The 13111-nt window shown below is 38.1% G+C and overlaps 1 protein-coding gene across 2 annotated transcripts in view; it reads right to left on the reverse strand.

Moving 5' to 3' along the window:
- RETREG1 (reticulophagy regulator 1) overlaps positions 1 to 13111 on the reverse strand; it is a 72824-nt gene that overhangs the window by 26242 nt on the left and 33471 nt on the right. Inside the window, exon 1 of one of the 2 annotated variants that reach the window (XM_010302385.2) lies at positions 2569 to 2915. The exons of the other annotated variant lie outside the window; for it this stretch is intronic. Within the exon in view, the coding sequence (XP_010300687.1) occupies positions 2569 to 2603 (35 nt within the window). The 5' untranslated portion in view covers positions 2604 to 2915. Of the gene's footprint in view, positions 1 to 2568; positions 2916 to 13111 lie in introns of those variants that run through there. 2 annotated transcript variants of the gene reach the window in all.

Consider the following 13111-nt stretch of genomic DNA (forward strand, 5'->3'; position numbering starts at 1 on the left):
ACAGAAGATATGAGTGGGTACCTAATTTTCACAACTCCTAGCTTTTTTACTAGCCTTACTAAGAAGTATTTGTGCTTATGTTCCTTTGCTTATTATACTTTTAAATTCACAGTATGACTAAGAGACTGTTGACCAATGTCACATCTTTAACTATGATGTTATAATGTTCATGAAATATACTTATGATGCAATATTACATATTTTCTGAAGTAGGACATGAACTCAAGAAGGGAGGTGATGTAAGAAGTATTTGTTTGCATCTAAGAAGGAGCTACAAGGAGTGCAGTGTGCTGAAACCAATCAGCAAACAAAGCTCATTCTACATCTTCTACAAAAATACCACTGCCCTCCTTTTTTAAATATATAAAGCAGTAGCTTTGGTTCAGTGCACCCTCAAAATTATCCCATTATCTGTGCATTTCAATTAGTATCTCTTCTTTTGCAATTCTAAAATGAATTGCTCCAGTACAGTTCCCATATTGCTCTGGTATAGTTCCCATAACTCCTCCTTCTATTCCCTCCTGTTTAACTCGAACCAAAATATTCTGATCTCCGCCAAATCTCATTAGCACTTCTGTTGGAATGTTCTCCAGTTATCTCCTATTTGTTACCACCAAGACATAAAGGCAAATGAATTCCAGAAAAAATCAGAGCCTTTTGATTAAACTATTTTCTCAAACCTTTTTGCTCAATAGCAAAGACACAAAAGGATGAGAGACTAGGATCAGGGTCAATTAATTTAATGGTAGTTTTGGAAATGATAAATGGGGAGAGCAGGCCCTATAATGCCTTTTCAGGTTACTGCTTTAGAAATTTTCATCTTTTTTGTTTAAAAACAAAGAAACAACTTTGATTCATAAAAATGAAGTCTTAGAGGTTTAGGCCTAGTATTAGTTCTATGTGACTGCCAAAGCTTGCTACAAACCTTTATAGAGAAAGAATTGTAAACAAAGGAAGTTAGATATTACAAAGCTTGTATGTTTTGCATACCAATTGCATCCTTTTACACATTGGTAAACACTGCTGCTTTTTTTTTTCCTAAATCTGAATTTTGAAATAAATTTTTTTTCAAAATTATTTTTCTTCTCAGCTGGTAAGATTTTTCTCCCATGTTGTTTTAAAAACCACACAACATATTTTCAAGGAAGTATATATCACCATGTATATCCTTTATAAAATTGATTCAAAAGAAAAAAAGGTGATTATGATCTGAAACCTCCTTTTTTTAATGTGTCATGCATATTGCTGTTTTTCTGTATTGAAAAATATACAATTTAACAAACTGGAGATCCAGCTAAACATTTTTTAATGAATAGCAATTAACACTTTGGTGGCTATCAGTAATGACTCAACATTTCCTTAAAGGAAAGAAAAAAATGCTACCTACTACTACAATTACTTTTAATCTATGTGTCATATATAGGGCACAACTTAGATCCCTGCAAACGGAAATGCATAGGTGACCCCACCCTTGCAGAGACCCAGTCATGCCACTGGGGATCCATTCACCCACATTCACCCAAGCAGGTGACCATGCCTGAATATGCTGATCTACAACAGACAACCTGAAATGTCTTCTGTCTTTCATCTATCTTACAACTACACATTGACATACATATTGAATAAACATCCACATAAATGGTCAAATTTAAATCTAACTAGAAGAAATCAAATCCCAAGCCATAATGAAATGCTCTCTTCTCATTCTTGTAATTTCTTAAATTTGCCTCTATATTCTGGCATTTTGTTAACTAACTTACATTAAAAAAATCTATTTCCACATATATGACAATTCTTTTTTGCAATATCAAATATTTCATTAATACCATTTTAAAGCCAACCTTTTGATTAGCATCAAGACAGTAAAAATTACAAGTATGGAAAGACCATGTGGACTTTAAGAGACCTAAATTATAAACTTTGTCAAAGCCAAACATAAATAACATCTACTTTTAAGATACCTGGGTTAAAATCTGTTTATTTAGCTAAATCTAATTAGTGCATTTATGTCATAGGAATATGCTGGATCATACTTGAAAAAGTAGTATTTGTTAAATTGTTACCAAGTTTTAGACCCAACTGCTTTCTTCTTGTCCTTATCACTGGTTTTATAAGCTAAGTAAGATAAAAGTTAAATTCCAGAAAGACAGGCATACCTCAAGGGGACACAGTGCCCTATCTCATAGTAATGAGTTATGGTTCTGTCAGTAACGTGGCTCCGACTAAACTATTTGTCTCTCTGACATTTGGAGGCTTGTAAGTTGTCCCATGGTTGGGAAAAGTGACTAGCTAGAAACCACCCAGTATTTTCCTCCCTTCAGCTTTAGTTTAAGAAATACATAACAGCTGTACAATTTAACCTCCACGCAAACATTAAGATCTAACACTTCTCTCCTAAGAAGCCTCAGGTTAGCATTAAAGGCAAACCTCAAGAATTAGGTGATCTGTTATAACAGAGAGCAAACTGATCTTAGGCTGACAACTTAGGAACGCAAACAGATTGATTACACAAAAGCCTCGGTCCGTACTGCGCTGCACGAGAAGGCCATCAGAAGCAAGGTACAGTACCTTTCATCTTGTCCCAGATCCTCACTGTCTGGCATTTCAGATGTAAAAAGGAATTCTCTCTCTCTCTCTACCAATCTAGATAATCCAGGCAATGATCTTCTAGTCTGTTTTGTGTTTTAGAAGTGACAACCCGGGCACCTGTCCTGTTTACTGCAGAGAAGAGCGCTCTTTGCTCAGAGAGCAAATGTTTACAAGACATCCTAAGTGCCTGCTGGTCTTGAATGAAGTTCAGAGCATTCGGCGTTGATTGGCCAAGGCTATAAATAAACAGGTCGTGACTCACCTCACACACTATGACAGGGTGTTTAGTAGCAAGCACAGCCGAAAGCAAAACAGTTTGGTTTTTTTTTTTTTCTTTTAGTCATGTGAGGGAGAATCGCCACACGGTTAGTACATTTTATTTTTCTGCTTCCACTGGAAGTCTTCCTCAACGTCTCCCATTTCTCCCAGGTTAAGTGAGCAGCAACCAAAGTGACAGAAAGCGAAATGACACAAATGTTGAAGTAACACACTTAAAAATACAAAAGCAAAGAGCTTACTGCAACTGTAAAAATATCCTTTTTTTTTCCTCCCCACAAAGAATCAGTCACAAGCTGTCAGAAGATCAAAATTCTTCTCCATTGACTAAAGTCACAGATGAAATCAAAACTTTTCATTTCTTTAAAATAAAGCATAGGAAAACAAGTTTTCAATAAAGATTAATGCATTGTTTTTAAGTTCTGATTCCAAGCTTGTCTGCCACAAGCAGTCTCAGCTGCTATAGGGATACCAGCAAATTGTAGTGGAAGAGTCCTCAAAATGAAAGTATGCCAGCATGAGGAGGTTTTCTGCCAAAATACCTGTAATGCCTCTGTGAACAAACTAAAGTGAATTGACAAATTCAATTTCCTCATACCATTTTTTGCTGTGTGCATGACAGGGATTCTGTCACTCCAGCTACACCAGCTACGTGTCTATTAATTTTCAACACCCCAGCAACCTTATCTGTGCTGATGAAGCTTTGTCGTGCAGCCCAAGACTCCAAGGATCACATATGTAGGTTGTTCAGCACATTGCTCAGCACTGCTTCTTCACGTGGCTTCCTTCTTCGATTAAAGAGCTTGACCTACTGTTCTTATTATTTCCAAACAAATATTACATCGCGAGATTTTGACATAGAAATCTTTTTTTCTAGAAGGGAACACCTGCCTGTGCTGCATGAGATAGGAGGAACTGTCCCCGGGATGTCACATCTTAAAAATAAATTAAAAAAAAAATTAAACAAAGCCAGAACAAAAGGTATGTCAGATTAAAAACCAACCACCTCATATCTTGGAGTTGTTAAGCTGTATTTGGTGCATTATGAGTAATGCATCATTTGCTGGAAAACTGCTTAACATTAAAAAACTATAAAGGATTCTATCCTTTCTTCTTATTTTAATATGACTAGATGACTAGTAAGATCTAAATAAAAATTGCAGAAATTCCCCAAACCATATAATCATAGACCTATTACTTTAAATTGCATGATTTATATTTACGATGTGAGTATCTGAATTAATAAAATGACCTCAGGAAATGGTAAGAAAAAAAACAAAGAGGAACTCTATGTGTGAATGACAACTTCCTTAACTCTTCCCCCAACATTCCAGTTAGTTCCTTTTTCCTTTTCTTAGTCTCATCTGATCTTCCATATTCGTAACTTTCCTCAATCTTTCACAGGACATGTTCTTCCTGAAGCAGTTTAATCATACTGGACTTTTAAAAGAAAGGTGGGGGAAGAAAAACAGGAATAAAGTCCTATATCTAAATTATGCCAGGCAATATATAAATATATATTAATAAATGTCCTGCCCTACTCAACAGAGACATTTCACAGTCACCTATACCTGCATATTCCACTATTATTCTCTCTTCTGTTTTCTTTTCTTTTTCTACTTCTGATAGTTATAGCTGAAATAATTCGAGCTGAATTTCTTCAAGCTTACCCTGAAACAACAGAGCTGCTAAATTAAAAGATCTTAATTAATAAAATGGTTTTCTGTAACAGCTTCATTTTCAGCTTATAATTCAGAAGTCCTCTTATCAGGCAAAGCATCAGAAGTAGTAACTGAAATCTGCAAACACACAAAAGCATCATTCAAAATTTAAATGCAGCATCAAAAATGAAAGCAAGAAAAACTAAACCCCCAGTGCACCTTGAGTTGCTTTCGTTTGTTTACATGTGTCTATCCCTGTATTTCAGTCTTGGAAACTTGTACTCTTCAAGTACAACTTTGGACTGTTCATTTCTTTGTCACATTCTGTACACAGTGCTCACTGCTACAGCAGAAAAATGGGTCACTATTTACTTCTACAATTCCTTAGAACTCTTCCCCAGCCCTCAGTAAGGTAAGGAGGATAATATCACCTTATTTACTTACTGATAAGGAAGTCCTGGAAAGATTGGGTTCAAAAGAGTCTACTAAATGAGTACTTAACTGAAATGTCAAGGACCTGTTAACTTGGAAGTACAGAATTTATAAAACACTTCAGTACTCAAAGACTAGTTTCTACTAATATCAGTGCTCATCTTTTTTGCAAATCAGACTTCAGAACAGCATGAGCACATAATCAGCAGAACCACAATCACACTAAAGTATTTTCTTTAGTATCACAAAGATGACTATCTGCAAAATTAATCTCATTTTTTTGATCAGTCTGCATTCTCCACACTGGAGGGAATTAAAGCTTGTATTGGCCCATCTGGAGGTTTCCAGCAGATCAGGCTCCAGACTATTTCATAGCCGCACAAGATGGAATGACCTCTCCAAGTACACTTGGGTGGAACAGCAGCAGGTGAGCAAAAGTACTGTACTGAATTAGGCCAAAGGGTTTCTGGCATCTCCTACTGTGTCCAAAAGTGCAGCCTAGGGAAAAACGCATTGCTGCTTTCTCCAGTCTTCCAGACTCCAACTTGTGGCTCATGGGTTTCCTGAACCAGCAGTGATGTCTATAATTTTAGCTCTGAGTGGATTTCCATCCTTGTGATAGCATCTGTAACATCTTGTGCAAGGACTTCCGTAGCTTAACTACATGCTGTTTGGAAACAAAAAACCCAACCAAACCCCACCCAATGTTGTTTGCTCTGATCTAGCCATTTCAACGGATTTCTAAGAAGTCATACTGGAATAAGTAGATGACAGTTATCTCTCTTTAGCTTTTCACAGCTATTTATCATTTTTACAGACTACTATCATATTCTTTTTGATGGGCCTGCAGAATTGAAAGGTGGAGCTGCCTAGAAAAGAGTTTGCCTGGTATTAGAATTGCTAAAAATCAGTTTTAAACTTTTTCAACAAAACTCAAAGTGACTGGAAATGACAGAACTGAGGAAGGAAAAGCTCTTTCACTACCCATGTTATTTTTCAGGGAGGTTCTTACTTCCTTGTTTAGTTGCAGCTAACACTACAGCTTTCTGAATTGCAGGGGACTTTGGTCAGTCCTCTCTGTCCCTTCTAAGTTCCTTCTTGCCATCTCTGATGCCTCACCTCACATGACTAATCCTGCTCTTCTCAGCAACCTCTTTGCTTAAGCTGCCACCTCCCAGCCTTGCTGTGTGTCTCTCGCTTCTCATATCCAGCATTTTCTGAAATTTTCCCTCCCCTTGAGTTCGTTGGTTCCTCAACAGAAGGAACAATCCCTTTCCCCTAGCCTTGTTATTTCTGAAAGGAATGTGAAAGGACTTGACTTTGTAATCAAAAGGAAAAAGATACTATTGATCGTGTTCTGCTCTTGGTCAGTTCATTCAGCTTTAGAAGTCCTATTTTGCTCACTTGTTTCATGCATGTAAGCTGCTACACACCCTGAAACATCCTCGCTGTTCTTTTCCAAACTCTTCCTACGTTTACTGTAACTGATTTAAGGTGGGAGAGACCAGAAATATACACCGTTATTCCCGGTGAGGGCACACTATTGATTTACACATTTTGACCCTTTTTGTGAGTTGCTCCTTGTGCTCTGTTGGCCCTTGTTACCACAGTTTTATACACAGTTTTCCAGAGTACACGGTTGTCTTTATTTTATTTGGATAACTAAGAATCAATCCTTCTTACTTCTGTTCATCTCCGTTACCCTGTTCTTCAACTAAAGAGACCTCCTCTAGACCTTTCTCAAAATTTCCTTGATAGCTGGTAACGGCTCTCTTTACCATCAGGTATTAAGATACCCCAAAAGATGTGCTGGCATGCAGATCGGATGCCTGAAATATTGCTTGATCAGGGAATCTTACCAGTTTTGGTCTTTCTGAGTACAGATTTGGACTCAACATATATCATAATTATCAATTAAATAGCCTTTCCCCCAAACAGTATAGACATCTATGTGAAATTTTCCTTTTACAGGCAGACACCAAAGACTTCAGAGGAAGTCATCAGCAAGAGAAGAAAAGTAAAAGCTACATTCTTACCAGAGACAAGGAAGTAGCCTTGCTGAGTAGCTGAGAGGATCAGAAGTTTTGTCGGATGCACTGTTTTACATACTCAGATACTGAAGATGCTCAAGGGCTTTAGCAGGTGGGTGAAAGGCAGCATGCTGACCATGTGGAGCGCAAGGGGGATGATCTGGCATTGCGTGTAGACGCTGTACCCCACCCAGTCTGCAAGCTTTCAAAGATATTAATTAGTCAGCCTGTGGCATGCTTTAGCTGGCTGACCAGCTCCAGAACTAGTCACAATCACTGCCGCCTTCTACGTCTCTCCTCATCTGAAAGGAGAGTAAGATGGTGCTTTCAACATATGACCCTGTTCTAATTATTCAGCTGTGAACGAGTCTCACTTCTAATAATGTAGATGAAAAAATAATGAACACCATACTGTACACTTAAAGACATCCTAAAAAACCTCAACTGACTCACAGAAAAAAAAAAAAATCACACTCCAAAATGAACATCTAGTTTAGTTCGTATTTCCAGAAGGAATGGAAAGGCTAGCATTTTTTTTTGTAGATGGTTTATGCTGATATTTTTAGCAAAAGCATGTGTTTAAAATTTACCATCATTGTCAAAGGCATGTTGAGGATTAAAACTAATTTGAAATGCATGTTTCTGCTACTGAAAAAAATTCATATTAATAACATACATGAAATGCCCTAAAATGGAGTATTTCCTCCCCCTTTTTCCATTATAGAAAAATGAATATATTGGTCACATTAGTGCACGTATGCGAGCATTTGCACATTTATGTATTTATAAGCACAGACACACAAAAGTAAACGTTTTAATGTATTTCATCAATTTGAAATGCACACCCAATTTTCCCCTATTTTCAACATCCAAATTTGTTGAATGACACCCATCCCGATTCTATATGTACTTTAATTAAGAACATAAGAAGTTGTATTGGATTTGTGTCACAAAGTTTTGGTAGTTGGGGGGCTACAGGGGTGGCTTCTGCGAGAAGCTGCCAGAAGCTTCCCCCATGTTTGACAGAGCCAATGCCAGCCGGCTCCAAGACAGACCCGCCGCTGGCCAAGGCCAAGCCCATCAGCAACCACAGTAGCACATCTGGGGTAACATAGTTAAGAAAGGGAAAGGTAAAAACAAAACAGCAGGAGCAATTGCAGCCAGAGAGAGAGGAGTTAGAAGATGTGAGAGGAACAACTCTGCAGACACCAAGGTCAGTGCAGAAGGAGGGGCAGGAGGTGCTCCAGGCACAAGAGCAGAGATTCCCCTGCAGCAGCCCCTGGAGAAGACCATGGTGAGGCAGGCTGTCCCCCTGCAGACCATGGAGGATGATGGGGAGCAGAGATTCTGCCTGCAGCCCATGGAGGACCCCATGCTGGGGCAGGGGAAGAGTGTGAGGAGTCCTCCCCCTGAGGAGGAAGAAGTGGCAGAGACAACGTGTGATGAACTGACCACAACCCCCATTCCCCATCCCCCTGTGCTGCTGGTGGGGAGAGGGAGAGAAATCAGGAGTGAAGTTGAGCCTGGGAAAAAGGGAGGGGTGAGGGGAGGTATTCCAAGATTTGGTTTTATTTCTTGTTACTCTACTCTGTTTTGCTTGGTAATAAATTAGATGAGTTTTTTTCTAAGTTGAGCCTGTTTTGCCCATGACAGTAATTAGTGAGTGATCTCTCCCTGTGCTTATCTCAACCCATGAGCCCTTCATTACATTTTCTCTCCCCTGCCCAGCTGAGGAGGGCAGTGACAGAAGAGCTTTGGGGGGCACCTGGCCTCCAGCCAGTGTCAACCCACCACAGAAGTCACTCAGCTATGAAGAATCTCCAAGATTATTAGGACACTCAGAGCCCCATACTGACAATGTCTATGTCTAAAGGATTTTGCTGGTATGCTTACAGTTTGCTAAGACAACCCACCATCACTTTGATGCTGCTATCATCCTATGAAGAAGAGAATATGAGCCAGTTTTCCACCTAATCCTATAATTTATTCTTCTGTGCAATGTAAGAAAATCTCACCAGAGAGTGGTTAGTGCAATTGCAAGCCACAAGTAGATTGAAGTCCAGGTCACCAGTCCTGAATTAGACTTTACAAGCTTAAGGATGAATAACTGCAGGACTTCAAGTACTTTATAATGGCAGCACATCACAGCACATAGTTATACATTATTAATCATTTTCATTGACATCAGCCCTGTTCTTATGTCCCAGCTCAGAGAGCCAATGTTCTTGATTAATATTCAGAATTGCTAGCCAAACATTTTCATACTAAATATAACTCCATCTTGATTCCTTCAGAGCCATAGCCTTTTTCAATGCCTATATAATGAGACAGATTACCATATTACGCTGTTAACTCTTCTCATCAACTTACTATTTATTTGATGGTTTACTATGTGAGAAGAGATAAAGTCTCTAGTGTTTAATATGCTTGATGGTAAAATTTCAATAATATTCTTTCCCTTTAAATAAAACTTTTTTTTAAAATTAGAATTATTTTTATTCAGTCTCACTGTGCTAAGTTGTGCAACTGTGACATAAAGAAAATATTAGATTGTCACTAATGAGACTCAGTTCCAAGGCCATATTTTTATCTGATGGAGCAATTGGTAATTTGTATGCTGTCACTACTTTCGTACTTCAACACATGCAACAGCGCATTAGCAAATCTGATATATTGTAACAAAAGCAATGAAATGTAATTTTATATAAGCAAAGTTTAAAGTATTTACAAACAAAACAGATCAGGGAAATAAAGTCAAAGTGCACACTATTTTAGAAGGCACATACTTCTGTATGCAGATCCACCTGTTAAAAAAAAAAAAAAAAAGGCAAAAATATAGGAACACCTCACCACAGTTCATGTTACCATTTAATCTCACAGCTCTACCAGCTGGAAAGAGAAACCAGACATATAACCTTGTTAAATGCTAACATCGAAACTTAAAGAAAATACTTCCGTATAATATCACAGGCAACAAAGTACAAGGGTAAGATAGGCGATAATGAGAAATAGCAGCAAGAAATACATTATAGGAATCATAGAATGGTTTGGGTTGGAAGGGACCTCTAAGATCATCTAGTTCCAATCCCCCTGCCACGGCCAGGGACACCCTCCACTAGACCAGGTTGCCCAAAGCCCCATCCAACCTGGCCTTGAACACTTCCAGGGAGGGGGCAGCCACAGCTTCTTTGGGCAACCTGTTCCAGTGCCTCACCACTCTCTATCTAATCTAATATCTAATCTAAATCGACCCTCCTGCAGTTTATACCTATTACCTCTTGTCCTATCGCATTGCATACAAAGCAATGGTATGCTTCACAGGATGACAATTCATACACATACACAATTGCAGACTGGATAGGATGGCTAATTCTGAGATGCACTGCTGAAAACAAAACTAACTTTATCCTGGAGTGACTGGAGTGTACAATTTCTTACCAGAGTTTCTCCAAAGTAAACACTTGTCAAACCACAATCATTCTGCTCTTTTAACATCTGTCCCTCTGTGAAATAACTGCAAATTTAAAGCTATGGAGGCCAATGAAACACCACGCAGCACCACAGAAAAGGCACAGGTGCAGCCAAGACTGCAAAAGAGATTTCAACCCCCTCCCACAATCACACGTACCTCCCAAAAAACCTACAGAGCTAAATGGCTCTTGGGCTAACAGAAGTCAAGAAAGAGACCAGGAGTGATGATCAATGGAGACCTGCAGCCTAACTCGTTTGTCATCAAGGGCACAGACAGACCTGTGGTTTAGAGGAATCCCCTGAACTGGTTGGGCGAGCGCTGCCAGAACACTCAGCCAGAAGCCCTGAGCACCCGATAACCTTCGCCCTGCCTTGAGAAGATGATAACACGCATGACATTTTGCTAAGAGGCTGGCAGCACAACTGGGAAGCCAAATTAACTTCAGTTATCTAGACTTTTGTCTCAAAGTATGCAAGACAAATTTTCCTTTCCCTGTTCCTTTACTATTAATTTTTATTTAAATTAAATCCATTTCATAAGGTGGTTTAGAAGACATGTACAGAACACCTTGTTTTGCACAGCACAGTAGCAGCTCCACTGTTAAAACTTCATTTTCCCTCATTTTTCATGGATATCTTTTTGTTATGCTCCAGGAAATACATGTCAATAGCAGATTTTGCTGCCAGAAGACTGAAAAATTAAACTTTCAATTTAGAAGTGAATATTCATACATGCATTTTATCTATATTAATCTGTGAAATGCATATTTTGTTGCAGCTTTTGCTGTTTCCTTCAGAATCTTTTTTTCTGAGATACCTATGAGAAAGCATCCTTTGCTTTGAAAAACCTTCTCTGCTGATTGACATACAGATCGTAGAATATCTCAAGTTGGAAGGGACCCATAAGGATCATTGAGCCCAACTCCCTGGATGTTCCTATAGATGTTCCTATAGAAGAAGGAAGTAGAAGGGTGAAAAAAATAACACTCACGACTTTTACTTTAGTCCAGTGAGGTGAGTTTTCCATATTTAAAAAAACCACAAACAAAACCAAACCAAAAACAAAAACAAGACTTCATTTGGGAAATATTCAGAGCACTTGAAATACATCATCTTTTGACTACTTGTCAGGTATCCTGCATTTCTCTCCACCTCATTTCAGTGACTGACAAAGCAAGCCCCAGAAGACTAATTTCCATGTGCTAAAGTTACTCTTTACAAAAAAAAAGCCTCTTTAATATGTTTTTTGTTTGATTACTGATTGATGAAATAAATATTTTCCAAGGTACATCTAGAAGGATTTTGAGCAAAGTATTTGAAACTTTAACAAAAAACTTCTGTTTATGTGTCCTTTTCAGAAACTTCTTCATATTTCTATTCATCCTCAGATTAATTTGAATTTTCACCTGAATTCCCACATTTTGAGATTCTGATTATAATACGAAATATCTAATTTAGCTAACAAGTTAGGACAGAAGCTTCCAAGCTATGCATCCTAGGAAAATTGTCTGCTTACGGTAAACTCACAATGGAAACAGTTTTGTTCCTGTACAGCCCTGACACAAGAACTTTTTACAATAATTATTCAGATACATTTGGAGTCTTTGCTATCAATACACAAGTCTTATGTGCTTTTGTCTCAGTTTGTGTTCTAAGAAAACATATGCATGCATTTGGCTAAAAGTCCTTAAAAATGTTTAGAACAATATATTTTTTTAAAGATCAGGCGTGCAAACCTCAGATATTACTGCTCTGATTGATTTTATTACTCTGATCTCATGCCTAAATGCATCAAAGCAACTTCTTAAGGTACACATTGACCTTGCAACTTCCATGGAACGTAGGGGTAGCAATAAACAGTCTAAAATTGGGCAACAGCTACTTCATGTGCCCTTCTGGGATTTCTCAGACTTCAACATTTATATACCATTTATTAACAACATATGCAAATACAGAAATAAATAGGTTTATTTATTTCAGTCTATGTCACTTAACTGAATAAAATGTCAATGCTTGTAACACTTTTCACAAGAACAGCTATACTGGGACAGCAAAAGGTCCATCTAACCCTGTGCCCTGTCTTCAGTAGTTGCCAAAATTGAATACCTGGGGATACCTAAGCAGCAGAGTAAGAACAAGGGGAAATATGTAATGATACCTCCATAAAATAAAATACAGCCTCTAACAATCTGCAGCTCAGGGACTTTCAAAGCCAGAGGTGGTGATTTTTCTATTTAATAGCCTTCAATTAATTTTCTTCAATGAACTATCCTGTAATTTATATTTTTAATCCACGTATATTTCTAACATTCACAACAATCCTATGCTAAGGATTTCTAAAGCTTAATTACACTTGTTATTTTTCCTCAGCTTGCTGCCTGCTATTCTGATGCCTCCTCATTCCAATAGCATGAGATATCTTAGAGACCTCTACTTTATTTCTCCTTAATCATTTCTTCTCTCTTTTCAAAAGTCTTACTTCATTTACTTGTTCTTTATATGCAGGTAGTTCCATATATTTGCTCTATCTTGTTGCTCTACTCCGGATGTTTTTTTCTCCTGTATCTTTTTCAGGGAGACAGCAGATTAGAACCACACACAGCATTCAGGATGCAGACATACAAGAAATTTATAAGAGTGGCATGTGGCTGT

This window comes from Balearica regulorum, chromosome 2 (genome assembly GCF_011004875.1).
Source record: "Balearica regulorum gibbericeps isolate bBalReg1 chromosome 2, bBalReg1.pri, whole genome shotgun sequence".
Taxonomy (NCBI): Eukaryota; Metazoa; Chordata; class Aves; order Gruiformes; family Gruidae; genus Balearica; species Balearica regulorum.